General features: G+C 48.0%; 1 protein-coding gene across 15 annotated transcripts in view; it reads left to right on the top strand.

The window, feature by feature from the left end:
- Positions 1-14475, top strand: part of mtss2b (MTSS I-BAR domain containing 2b) — a 313125-nt gene that overhangs the window by 104092 nt on the left and 194558 nt on the right. For all 15 annotated transcript variants that reach the window (XM_085991002.1, XM_085991008.1, XM_085991007.1 and 12 more), the window contains exon 3: positions 4748-4821. In XM_085991002.1, the coding sequence (XP_085847128.1) occupies positions 4748-4821 (74 nt within the window). The remainder of the gene's footprint in view (positions 1-4747; positions 4822-14475) is intronic.

Below are 14475 nucleotides of genomic sequence, written 5' to 3'. Positions count from 1 at the left end.
ATAAAATTCCTGATGCAGATAAAGCACTAACATTATTAAATTTAATGGGTGCGAAGACATACGGGCAATTGAAACACCTGTTACCACCAGATGAACTGGCGGATAAGACGTTCGATGAGATTGTTACTGTCCTGAAAAATCATCTAAACCCCACGCCGCTGATGCTAGCGGAACGATTTAAATTTTACGACAGAAGGCAGCTGCAGAATGAAAGCAATGCTGAATATTTGATGGAATTACGTAAGCTAGCAAAATATTGTCAGTTTGGAACGGGACTGACAGAGGCACTACGAGATAAATTTGTGTGTGGTTTATTTAAACAGGATACACAAAAGCGACTGCTCGAGGAGAATGAGCTGACGCTTGAGAAGGCGGTCACTATGGCAGCAGCACACGAAGCCGCAGCGAGAGGCACGGCAGTAATGCAGCTACGGTCACCGGAACTCTGTACAAACAAATTGGGTTTGAGTTCTGTCAAATGTTATCGTTGTGGAAAGACAACGCACGATCAGAACCAGTGTTGGTTTAAAAACCAAGAATGCAGAACGTGTGGCAGGCTTGGCCACATAGCTAAAGTATGCCGGTCAGGAAAGAAGACCAGCAACAAAAAGTCACCGCAAGGAAAATACGCAAAGGTACACAAGGTGACAAAGAACAGTTTGACCGAACAGAAGTCAGATTCAGACGCTAGCAGTAATGAACTGGATAGCTTAAGAGTACACAACGTTGGTAAGGATGCAGATCTCCAGACAATTTGGGTCACTCTTCAGATAGCAGGAGTCCAAGTAAAAATGGAATTGGACACTGGATCGGCATTGACGGTCATGAATAAGGAAGATTACAGAAGGTTATTCCAACATATTCCCCTACAGGATACGGAGATTATATTGAAAACATACACGGGGCAAAGAGTGTACCCCATCGGAAAGATAGAGGTAGAAGTGGTCCACAAGGGCGAAGAAAGCCAAGTAATGGACTTATATGTGCTACCTGAAGGAGGTCCACCACTACTAGGACGGGAGTGGATTAGGAAAATGAATATGGACTGGCACTCCTTGAAGGCACTAACGGTAGACTCCGGGGAAACAGATGTCAAACCTAAACGATTGTCCAGAATATTGGATGATGCTAAAGAGGTGTTCCAGCAGGGACTGGGAACACTGAGAGGAATTACGGCAAACATCAAGATTGATGAACATGCACAACCAAAATTTTTTAAAGCCAGACCGGTACCCTATGCAATACGACCTACTGTTGAAGCGGAACTGGAAGCACTAGAACGTTCAGGTGTACTGTCTAAGGTAGATTGGAGTGAGTGGGCTATGCCCATTGTTCCCGTTATGAAACGTCCTGCGAGCAACAAGCCAGGAGATCCAGGGAAGGTTCGCATCTGTGGAGATTTCAAAATCACCGTTAATCCGGTGCTTCACGCGGTGCAGTATCCGCTTCCACGGATTGAGGATATTTTCGCTTCATTGTCTGGCGGGAAACACTTCACCAAGATAGACCTGGCGCAGGCGTACTTGCAGATGGAGGTTGAGGAAGAGTCACGCCAATACCTCACGATCAACACGCATCGAGGGTTGTACCGGTACAATAGGCTGGTTTTTGGAGTGGCATCGGCTCCAGCAATTTGGCAGAGGGCCATGGAGCAGGTATTACAGGGAATTCCAGGCACACAATGTTACCTGGACGATATTCTGATCACAGGTGATGGTGATGAACAACATCTCGCAAACTTGGAACTGGTGCTCAACAGACTGAAAGAGTATGGACTTAGAGTAAATCGGCAGAAATGTGAGTTCTTCCAGAAGCGGATCTCGTACTGTGGCCATGTCATTGACCGGGAGGGGCTTCATAAGTCTCCTGACAAGATTGAGGCAGTTGTAAAGGCTCCCGCTCCGGAGAATGTCTCTCAGTTGAGGTCGTTTCTAGGATTAATTAACTATTACCATAAATTTCTGCCAAATCTATCCACGGTACTGCACCCGTTAAACGCTCTTTTACAGAAAGGGGTACCATGGGAATGGGGCGAAAACTGTAAGAAGGCATTTCGCAAAAGCAAAGAATTGATCACCTCAGAGGAAGTGTTGGCTCACTTCAACCCGACACTGCCTATTCGGTTGGCTTGTGATGCTTCTCCATATGGTATTGGGGCAGTACTCTCACACAAGTTGCCAAATGGCACGGAAAGGCCAGTCGCGTTTGCATCCAGATCATTGACCTCCGCTGAGCGCAACTATGCGCAGATCGATAGGGAGGTTCTTAGCCTTGTATGGGGAGTGAAGAAGTTTAATCATTACCTGCAGGGCCAAAAATTCACACTTCTGACAGACCATCAACCGTTGGTATCCATTTTTAACCCTAAGAAGGGTGTTTCGGTGATGACAGCGCAGCGTCTCCAGAGATGGTCTCTTTTCCTAGGGGCACATCAATATCAAATAGAATTCAAAGGTACGAAACAGCATGGCAATGCTGATGGGCTGTCGCGCCTGCCACTACCTGAAGAAGAAGACACGATGAAAGTTGACCCTGTTGACTTATTTCATTCGACCATCATCGAGTGTTTACCAGTCACCAATGCAAGTATTGAAAGAGAAACCAGGAACGACCCGACACTGTCCAGAGTCTACGAGGTGACAGTGAAAGGATGGCCAACACGGGGTGATCCTCTGTTACCGGCATTTTCGGCAAGGCGAGACCAGCTGTCCGTCTGCCATGGTACCTTGATGTACGGGACAAGAGTGATTATTCCTCCCAAGTTAAGGGAAAGAGTTTTAAACTAACTGCATGAAGGTCATCTGGGGGGAGTTAAAATGAAAAGCCTTGCTAGGGCTTATGTATGGTGGCCGGGTATTGACCAACAGATTGAGGAGTTAACGAAAAGCTGCGCTGGGTGCCAAAAAGTGCAAAATGCACCTCCGATAGCACCGCTACACCCATGGGAATGGCCTTCAGCCCCATGGCAACGCGTACACATTGACTTTGCTGGTTCATTCATGGACTCCATGTTCCTAGTCGCGGTGGACGCACATTCCAAATGGCCAGAAGTCATCAAGATGAATACCACTACTTCAGAAAAGACAATTGCGGTGTTAAGAACAATATTCGCAAGGAACGGATTGCCAGAACAGATCTGTTCGGACAACGGACCACAGTTTGTATCGGAAGAATTCCGACAATTCTTAAAGAAGAATGGAGTAAAACATTATACCTCTGCCCCATATCATCCGGCGCCAAACGGGTTGGCTGAAAGATTTGTCCAGACATTCAAAAAGGCAATTAAGGCCATGAACGATGATCAGATTCCGCTGCAACACAAGGTCGACGAGTTCCTGATGTCATATCGAAACGCCGATCATGCAGTGACTAACCAAAGTCCTGCCATGATGTTTTATAACAGGAGGTTGCGGTCCAAGTTGCACTTGTTAAAACCAAATGTGCGGAGGGAAGTGGAAAACAAACAGTTTCGGCATATTAACAACAAGACCACTCGAACTTTCGACGTAGGACAACCAGTGTTGGCAAGGGGCTATGGAAACGAAAAATGGCAGTCCGGAACAATTCGGGCCAGACAAGGACCTCTGATGTACACAGTAGATATTGGTCATAATGTGATAAGGCGTCATGCGGATCAACTGGTAGAGTCGAGAGCAAGGGTCGAACCCATGGTTGTGACAGAGACAACTGTGGAAGACGTTAATGAACCTGAAGCATCTACCTCGGCAGGGAATGTACTTGATGATGATGACACCCAATACATTGGAAACCAAATAGAGGAGGCACCTCAACAACAAGAATCAGAGACTACTGAGAGGCGTTATCCAAGCCGCATCAGAAAGCCTCCTGAGAAACTGAACCTTTGAACTGTTATACCTGAAGTTATATATGTATATATGTTATTATGTTATGTTAAATGGGGATATGACTGTTAAGCTAAAAAGGGAGGATTGTGGTGTATGTAACCTGTTCCACCTTAAGAGAACTTAAGCCTGTTCCACCTTAAGAGATGTACTACTTTCTCTGGCTGCTGTATACGTAATACCGGTGGTGACCACACCGGTATATAAGCACTGTGTAGTAATATTGTATTCAGTATAGTCCCGACCTCCAACCAGTAAAGACCTGTTGAATTTACTCTTGTAGTCTGTGTAGTAATTATCACTATAACACACAGACTTAACATCGTCTGTGCCTGTGTTCATGCTCCACACAAGCCTCCTTCCACTCTATTTCATCTCAACCATCAACATATCCTTCTGTTCCTTTCTCACATGTGCTTATCTAGCTTTCCCTTAAATGCATCTATGCTATTTGCCTCAACTACTCCATGTAGTAGCAAGTTCCACATTCTAACCACTCTGGGTAAAAAAGTTTCTCCTTGTTGGATTTATTCGTGCCTATCTTATTATATTCTTTTAAATTATTTAATGCTGCTGTCCACTAGCTTTGAGTAATATCTGTACATGGACCCCTAAATCTCTCTACTCCTTCACAGTTTCTGACTTCCCCCTGTGCCCTTGTCTGAGGGAGATGGCCAAGTGAAGGCCAAATTTGGTGCAGCTTTGCACCCACTGGGAGGTGGCATGAGAAGACCCAAACTCACTTGACAGAGCCAATGGAGAGTAAACGGAGAGAGACTTTCACCTGATCAAAGTCAGGCTGTAGAAGTGAAGGTCATTATCCAACCCATGCCACCCACTGTATAGGGTGTCTAACACCGTGCTCTCCTTTCTCTTCGTGACAGGACCACAGTGCTGGCGGCGGCCGCGTTCTTGGATGCTTTTCAAAAAGTGGCAGACATGGCAACAAACACACGAGGTAGGAAACAGTTGAGTTATGTAAATGGCTGTGAATGTCTCCTCCAGGAATGGAGGGCACAGCGAGCTCATTCAGGAATTTGGGTGTCTCGAATCCTGCTGGAGGAAGTGATTCATCTCCAGAGTTAATTAACCACGATGGTTAGCGATCAGTCTCTGAATACTTCCCAAACCACGGGGGCTTCTACATAGAATAATGGGCTACCGGGAGTGAGTCACAGGCTGGAATCTAATCGAGGGCTTCAGATGGTTTATATATAGAATAATGGATACCCGAGTTGCAGGTTGGAATCTAATCAAGGGGTTCAGATGGTTTATACAAGGGATATCTTGAGTGAGCATGTAGCATCAAATTGAATCCGAGAGATATGAGTAGTGATCAGAATGCTGAGATTATTTACTATGGAACACATTACCTTGATGTAGCATTACTGTCAGTGTAAAGTGCCCGTTTGTATAGTATTGAAAAAATGAAGGGGATAGCCAAACGCTTCCTCAGAAAGATGCTGTCCCTTTCATGGTATGTGAATGGAAGAGCGGGTGTTACAGGTGCTAGCACAGAAAGTTGTCCGAGTGTGTGGAAGGCACATCATACCAAAGCAGAGCTTCAGAGCATTGTGCTACTGGGAGATTGAGTGTGTGCAATTCTGTAATGGACCTACCCTTTAGTTCACTACCCAACTGATGAGCTATATGGCTGAGCTACTTGTCCTTTCAATCTTAACCTTGACTGCTCTCTGTTGATCAGGACAGTGCATGTTTGTGTTCACACCTAATGAGGGATAATTAAAAATAACAACAGAAAATGCTGGAAATACTCAGCAGGCCAGGCAGCATCCGTGGAGAGAGAAACAGAGTTAGCGTTTCAGGTCTGGGACCCTTCATCAGAACTGGAAAAAGCTGGAAATGTAACAGATATTAAGCAGGTGCAGAGACGGGGGGTGGGGGGGTGGGGGGTGGGGGAGGTGGTTTAGGAGGGGAGGAAGGAATTGAAAGAAAATGTTGCAAATGGGAATGGCAAAATCCTACTGCATGAAAAATGGGGGCAGGGATTATTATCTGAAATTGTTGAACTCTATGTTGAGTCCGGCAGGCTGTAAAGTGCCTAATCGAAAGATGAGGTGCTGTTCCTCGAGCTTACGTTGAGCTTCATTGGAACAGTGTAATAGGCTGAGGACAGAGAGATCAGAGTGGGAGTAAAGTGGAGAATTAAAGTGACAGGCGACCGGAAGCTCAGGTCACTCTTACGGACTGAACGGAGGTGTTCCGCAAAGTGGTCGCCCAATCTGCGTTTGGTCTCCCCAAGGTAGAGGAGGCTGCATTGTGAGCAGCGAATACAGTATATTAAATTGCAAGAAGTACAAGTAAATCGCTGTTTCACCTGGAAGGGCTGTTTGGGGCCCTGGACAGTGGGAAGGGAGGAGGTAAAAGGGCATGTGTTGCATCTCCTACGCTTGCACGGGAAGGTGCCAGGTGAAGGAGAAGGGCTGTTGGGGGTGATTGAGGAGTGGACCAGGGTGTCGCGGAGGGAGCGGTCCCTTCGGAATGCTGAAAGGGGAGGTGAGGGGAAGATGTGTTTGGTGGTGGGATCACGTTGGAGGTGGAGGAAATGGCGGAGGATGATCCGTTGAATGTGGAGGCTGGTGGGGTGAAAGGTGAGGACAAGGGGAACCCTATCGTGGTTCTGGGAGGGAGGGGAAGGGGTGTTATTTCAGATTTCCAGTATCCGCAGTATTTTGCTATTATATGAGGGATAATTAAAAACTGGTCAAATTGCACAAACTTTATCTGTTGTCTTGCGTGATGGTACTTAACAGCATACCTATTGCAGATACATACACTGAGGATCTTGCAAAACTTAAGTACATTCTGGTAGACTGCATATTGATAGGGCCAGGGTCTTTCCCTGCTTTGAGTTGATCAGACAAGGTGGGTCAGTGAATGTGTGGTGAGGCATAGTCAGTGTATGTAGTCTTTGATGGCAGAAGGGAGCTGCTCGGTTTTGTTTTGACCCTGAGCTTCTTTTCAGGTTGGAAGGCAGGGATTGAAATGGAGTGGACCTTCTGAAGGGCGGGGCGGGGGGTGGGGGGGAAACTACGTGTACAAACCTCCTTGAATTCTGGGCTCCGAATGGTTGTATACAGCTGGACCAGAAGAATGTGGGAGAGGGGCAGAGGATTCATCAATACAGGTTATGTCATGGACTTCCAATACCAATGCATGATGGGATCTCTGAGAAGCCAGGCCAATCTCTATTGGGAATTACAGAGATTACCAAGAATATGTTGAGAATTCAAGAATTGCTGCTTGACTTGGAAGAATTTAAATATGGTTTTATGGTGCCATTCCCCCCAATGAGAGTGTGTCAGACACAGATATCATGAAATAAAGAAAAGAAGGAACTTGCATTTTTACAGCACGTTTCATGTCCTCAGGATGTCCCAAGGGGCTTCACAGCCAATTAAGTACTTTTATAGTGTAGGCACTGTTGTTATGCAGGTTAACACAGTAGCCAAAACATGCACAGCAAGATCCCACAACCACAAATGAGATAAATGATCAGCTAATGTGTTTTTGGTGGTGTTGGTTGAGGGAATAAATATTGGCCAGGACAATGGGAGAACTCCCTGCTCTTTTTCAAAATAAACCCATGGGATCTTATACATCCACCTAAGCAAAATCTGAGCAACACCACAGGAGATCAGGTAGTGTATATAAAAGCACAGGAACTTCAGGATCCTTTGCGATCAAGACACTCCTATCCCATAACACTTCTGATCAGTAAGATAAGTTTTCAAGACTGAAGAACTTGATAGAGCTCTGATGAGTCATTGGAGATATAATCAACAACAACAACTTAGATTTATATAGCGACTTTAACATAGCAAAACATCCCAAGGCACTTCACAGGACCATTATCAAACAAAATTTGATACCAAGCCAAATAAGATGATTTTCGGAAAGTTGACCAGGAGGTAGGTTTTAATGGAACATCTTAAAGGAGGAGAGAGAGAGGTAGAGAGGTGGAGAGGTTTAGGGAGGGAATTCCAGAGCTTAAGGCTTAGGCAGCTGAAGGCACGGCCGCCAGTGGTGGAGTGATAAAAATGAGGGGTGTGCAAGAGGCCAGAATTGGAGGAGCGCCAAGATCTGAGGGTTGTAGGGCTGGAGTAGGTTACAGAGATGGGGAGAGGTGAGGCCATGGAGGGATTTGTAAACATGAATGAGAATTTTAAAAGCAAGGCATTGCTGGACTGGGAGCCAATGTAGGTCAGGGAACACGGGGCGATGGGTGAACGGGACTTGGTGCAAGTTAGAATGCAGACAGCAGAGCAGAACATGAGCATTGAACCTGTACATGACCTTTGTTAGGCTGCAATTAGAGTTCTATACAGTTCTGGGCATCCCTTATAAGAATGATATAAAAGCAATATGGAAAAGGTACAGTGTAGAAATCATTTGGATTTTACCAGAGTTAAGGAGTTACTGCTATGAGGAGGCTTGAGAAATAATGGTTCTTTTCACCAGTGGTTGAGGGGGTGACCTGATAGAGGCCATTGTAGGAGTCTACGTACTCCTAACAAAATATACTGAACTCGGAGAGGTTCAACAGAAAAGGTTTAATTGTTGAGACCACATGTTGAACACAAAAATGGCGTCAGAGACTACACCAAGTCCGACTGTCTTTTATCAGTCCACCGCTTCGACTGCCCCTCCCCCGCTCTGGGCTTAACTATGTTGCAGATCGAGTTTCTTAAAGGTGTGATCCTTCTTAAAGGCATGGCGCCTGATTTATAGTCTACGGACCGAAAAGCGGATTGTGTCCTTTCTGTGATCGGTACGCCACACAGCTCCCCCCAGAATCCGCTAGTAGGGAGTGTACGAACCGGTGTGGCGGCTTGATGGCACGGCCGGAACGGCTCTTGGCGGTTGGTGTCGGGAGCGGGGCGGTCGGACGCGTCGGGCTCTTAGGCGGTCTGCCCCGCGGTGGGGGTTGGCCCACTTGAACGGGTTCGTCGGGCTCTAGGTGCGCCAGCTTGAACCGGTCGACTGACACCTTGTCAGTTCTGCCACCCACTTGGAGGAAGAACTTGTTCCCCGTCTGGAGTACCTTGTAGGGTCCGTCGTATGGGGGCCGTAGAGGTCCTCGGTGGGCGTCATGGCGCACGAAAACAAATTTGGCCATGTGCAGGCTAGGTGGTACACGGGTTGCTGGTTCGCCGTGCCGGCCGGTGGGTACAGGAGCGAACTGTTGTGCTCGGTTGGCGAAAGCGCGGCGTTGCTGGCCAGCTGACCAGGGGGTCGTGGCGGTGGGCAAGAACACTCCGGGTACGCACAGCAGCTGGCCATACATGAGTTCCGCCGCCGAGGCTTGCAGGTCTTCCTTGACCGCGGAGCGTAGGCCAAGTAGCACCCACGGGAGGCGGTCGATCCAAGCCTCGTCCTCGAGGCTGGCGCGGAGGGACGCCTTCATGGACCTGTGGAATCGCTTGCACAGTCCGTTGGCGTGGGGGTGGTAAGCCGTGGTGCGGTGAACGGCCACCCCGAGGTTTCGGGCGATGGCGGCCCACAGATCAGAGGTGAACTGCGGGCCTCTATCCGACGTCATGTCGGAGGGGACGCCGAACCGAGCGACCCAGGTCCCGATGAACGCCCTCGCGATGTCGGCGGTGGTGGTGGACGTCAGTGGAATGGCCTCGGGCCAGCGGGTGGTATGGTCCACGATTGTCAGCAGGTGCGTGTGACCTTGTGATGGCGGCAGGGGGCTGACGAGGTCAATGTGGACGTGGTCAAACCTTCTTTCTGGCACGGTGAACTCCTCGAGTGGGGCTTTGACGTGCTGGTGGATTTTGGCACGCTGGCAAGCTATGCAGGATCTGGACCAGATGCGCACATCTTTGCGCAGGCCGCGCCAGACAAATCGGTTGGCCACCAGTCTAATGGACGCGCGGGTGCCGGAGTGTGAGAGGCCGTGGACGATGTCGAACACCCGTTTTCGCCGGGACTACGGGGCGGGGTTACGCCAAGGAGGTGTCGCATTTGACTGTGACGGCGGACGGGCCGCAGGCGACGTCGGTCAGTCGCAGCCCTGGGAGGGTTGTGGGCGCAGAGAGCAGATCGGGGTCGGTGCGTTGCTCCGCTGCCAGTTGAGCATAGTCCACTGCCAGGTGGACGGCAGGGCGGGGTAGGCAGTCGGCCACCATGTTGTCTCGACCGGAGACGTGCCGGATGTCCATGGTGAATTCGGACACCGCGGCGAGCTGGCGTTGTTGCCTGGCTGACCACGGGTGCGCAGATTTTGCCATCGCGAATGTCATGGGTTTGTGGTCGACAAACGCGGTGAAGGGGCGGCCCTCCAGAAGAAATCTAAAATGGCGGACTGCTAGGTACAGTGCGAGGAGCTCGCGGTCAAAGGCGCTGTATTTGGCCTCCGGGGGGCGCAGTTGGCGGCTGAAAAAGGCCAGCGGTTGCCAGGCCCCGTCGACCCACTGTTCGTACACTGCGCCGACCGCGTGGTCGGTGGCGTCCGTGGTGAGGGCCACCCTGGCGTTGGGCTGTGGGTGAGCGAGCATGGTGGCGTCGGCGAGCGCCTTTTTGGTCGAGTCGAAAGCGGTCAACATGTCCGCCGACCACTCGATCGCCATTCTGTCTTTCTTACCCCGGAGGGCTTCGTATAGGGGCCGCATGAGGGAGGCCGCTCCGGGAATGAAGCGGTTGTAAAAGTTGATCATCTCCAAGAACTCCTGGAGGCCTTTGATGGTGGTAGGCCGGGGGAACTGCTGGACGGCTTGCACCTTGGCAGGCAGGGGAATGGCTCCGTCATGGTATGCCACACCATCAACATTATGAAGGGTTATGAGAAGGTGAATAATATTGTTTCCACTGACCAGTTAGACAGCAGCAAGAGTGCACAATTTAAAATAATTACAAAAAGAAGTTAATGGCGGAGGAAGGGTTGGAAAACATTTCTTTATACAGAGGTTGATTAGAATGTGGAATTCTCTGCCACAATCTGTTGTTGGAGAGTCCATAAATTCTTTTAGAAAGGAATTGCTTGAAAAAGAGGAATATTAAATGGCATTGGGAGCAGACAGATGAGTAAGATTAGACCAGGTGGCTCAAAGGAGAAAGAATAACAAAAGAACTGGCATTTCTGTCGTGCCTTTCATGACCTCGGGACATCCCAAAATACTAAACAGCCAATGAAGTACTTTGGAAATGTAGTTACTGTTGTAATTGCAGGAAATCCAGCAGCCAATTTACGAACAGCAAGGCCCCATAAATAGCAACAAAATAAATGACCAGACAATTTTTTTTTAGTGATGTTGGTTGAGGGATAAATATTGGCTAGGACACCGGGGAGAACTCCCCTGCTATTCGAATAGTGTCGTGGGATCTTTTACGTCCACCTGAGAGGGCAAACTTGTTCTTGGTTTAATGTTTCATCTGAAAGATGGAACCCTGACAGTGCAGCACTCCTTCAGTCCAGCATGGGAGTGCCAGCCTGGATTATGTGCTCAAGTCTCTAGAGTGGGGCTTGAACCTGCCACCTTCTCACTCAGAGGTAAGAGTGCTACCAACTGAGCCACGACTGACAAACACCAGTACAGTTGGCCTGCTTCTGCACTGGGACATTCTATAATTTGAAGTGTTGGTCAGCAAACCTCCTGCTCACGTCTCTCCGACTCCACTGGAAATCTCCACTCTCTTATCTTCAGTTTCTATTTTTTCCACATTCTTGGCCTTTGCCAAGGGTGTGTCAGAAGTCGGTGCCAGATGTGTGTGATTATTGTTGCACTGTTTACACTGTAGAAAGCCATAAAAGCAACAGTCCATGAGAAAGTAGGTCAAGCCGTTTGAAAGGCAAAGTCTGTACCAAGCTTCTGTTGTTCTCTAGATGTTTAATGCACGACTTTTAGCAACGGCTTCAAGAGAACTGCGTTGGCCAGTTTACTCTGCTCTGAATTGGCAGGGTGTTACACGTGTAAACTACAGATAATTTCGGATGACTTGCCCACTCTTGCTTGATGCTTACCTTCAAGTGACAACATGCCCTCGAATCTGACTGTTACTGTGTAACGGCAGGTTAGTTTTGTGGCTATTCTTTTCTATCTCTCCTATTCTCTTGGAGGCACTGACTCTTTCTGCGATACACTTCCACAAGCACGAGCAGATCCTCTGCTACCATTCATCATGTGCGAGCTGCACGGTGACTGATGGTGGGTCATTTGACCTCTTGGGGCACTGTAGCCGAGCTGGACCATGTCGTTAACCCAGTTTTCCGCATGCACCCAATGACCAACAGGAGTCACTGGACTGTAATCGGGAGTGGGAGCCCTGGCTGATTTTATCCGGTTTCTGCATTTTTCTTTCTCCATTCATAGGAACAGGAGGAGGCCATTCAGCCCCTCGAGCCTGCTTCACCATTTAATTAGATCATGGCTGATCTGTACCCGCCTTTGCTCCATATTCCTTGATACCCTTAACTAACAAAATTCTATCGATCTCCGTCTTGAAAGCTTCAGTTCTCTTAGCAAGCACAGCCTTTTGGAGGACAGAATTCCAGATTTCCACTATCCTTGATGTGAAAAAGTGCTTCTTGATTTCATTCCTGAATGGCATAGCTCTAATTTGGAAAGCTGCAGGGGGAGAAAGTGATGCTTCAGTTGTACAGAGCCTTGGTCAGACCCCATCTGGAGCACTGCGTTCAGTTTTGGGCTCCACACCTCAGGAAGGATATCACAGAATCACAGAATCCCCACAGTGCAGATAGAGGCCATTTCGGCCCATCGAGCCTGCACCGACACATATCCCACCCGATCCCTGTAACCCCTACACCAACACATATCCCACCCTATCCCCGTAACCCCACGTATTTAACCCCCCTAACACTAAGGGTCAATTTATCATAGCCAATTAACCTAACCCGCACATCTTTGGACTGTGGGAGGAAACCGGAGCACCCGGAGGAAACCCACGCAAACACGGGGAGAATGTGCAAACTCCACACAGTCACCTGAGGCCGGATTCGAACCCGGGTCTCTGGCGCTGTGAGGCAACAGTGCTAACCACTATGCCACCGTGCTGCATTTATTTGTATTGGAGGGGGCATAGTGCAGATTCACCAGAATGATACCTGGATTTAGAGGGTTAAATTACGAGGGCAGGTTGCATAAACTTGGCTTCTATTCCCTTTAATATAGAAGATTGAGATGATCTGATCAAGGTGTTTAAAATGTTAAAAGGATTTGATAGGGTAGATATAGCGAAATTATTTCCTCTGGTGGGGGAATCAAAAACAAGGTTACCTGAATGTGAAACTTGCCAACGTTTTCTATTGCTAGGGAGTGAGAGATAGCAAGAGGTAGCGATGGAGGCAGTGCTAGCCCAACATTTGTAGCGACAGTGAAAGCACTCTATTAACACCCTAGTGAGAGAAAGCAACAAAGAGCTGGAATTACTGGCACCATTCACATGTGTTGGAGACAGTGATCCGTGGGTAGGAGGGTAGGAGCTTGCGATGTCCCCCAGGAAACTGCTGCCAACTACAGGAGAGTTGGTAGGAATGTGAGACATTAGTAGGTCAGTGCTCTATATCTGACCATTGATACTTCAACTGGGAAGCAAAAGGAGGAAGACACTGATGCAATGTAATGCCCTACTGAGCCAGCAGAAGCTGTGAATCACTTGAGAGAGGTTTTGAAGTACAACCAGCCTCTCCAGTTGGTGGAATGATCACTTATAAATGATAAAAAGTGAACTGCACTCACAGTGGAAGTCTGTAAGAGAGTCGGGGTTGGGGGGAGTGGAAGCGGTTGGAGTATAGCTCTGGCTTCTGCCCAACACCAAGGCTCAGTTAACAGTGACATAATTTCTACACTGTATTGTTATGTTCATTAATAACGAGACATTCTTATTATGAACACAGCTAGCTTTTGCTAGTTACTTTTATTGAGCACATGTGGACTTGTACAGCATCTTGTAGAGGCTTCCATCTTGACTGCTGCCTTGTGGGTAGCCTAGCCTCATGGGTAGTGTAGTCTTAATATATATACAGCTGGGTAGTGTAGTCTTATACATACAGCTCTACACAGCTCTACTGCTCCACCTAGTGTCCACCACAGAATGACATGTTATTGATCACTACATCCTCCTTTCTTTGAGGTTTAACAAAATCAACATCAATCAACTTTCAAGAAAACAATAAAGATAATATCAGTAACACTTTTGTTAGTGCTCTATAAACATAAACATTTTCAAAACAGTCAACACATTTTCAAAGCTTTACATCCAAAGATGTGCGGGTTAGGTTGATTGGCTATGATAAATTGACCCTTAGTGTTAGGGGGATTAAATACGTGGGGTTACGGGGATAGGGTGGGATATGTGTTGGTGTAGGGGTTACGGGGATCGGGTGGGATATGTGTCGGTGCAGGCTCGATGGGCCGAAATGGCCTCTATCTGCATTGTGGGGTTTCTGTGATTCTGTGATAGACTTAATCTTTGAGTACAATCAGGCTCTTTTACTTCACGTGTGGATCTTCTCAACACGGGTAAGTCTGATGTGTCTTCATGAGATTGTTCTGGCGGTGAATGACAAGATGCAGTTGCGGCATTGTCATCAATCTGCTCTTGTATAGATCGAGGTCTCCTTGCG

Source organism: Somniosus microcephalus, chromosome 6 (genome assembly GCF_052327205.1).
Source record: "Somniosus microcephalus isolate GS21.2 chromosome 6, FLI_Smic_1.0, whole genome shotgun sequence".
NCBI classification, from domain to species: Eukaryota; Metazoa; Chordata; class Chondrichthyes; order Squaliformes; family Somniosidae; genus Somniosus; species Somniosus microcephalus.
The sequence above is the reverse complement of the archived record's forward strand: the minus strand, read 5'-3'. Positions and strand labels throughout refer to the sequence as shown.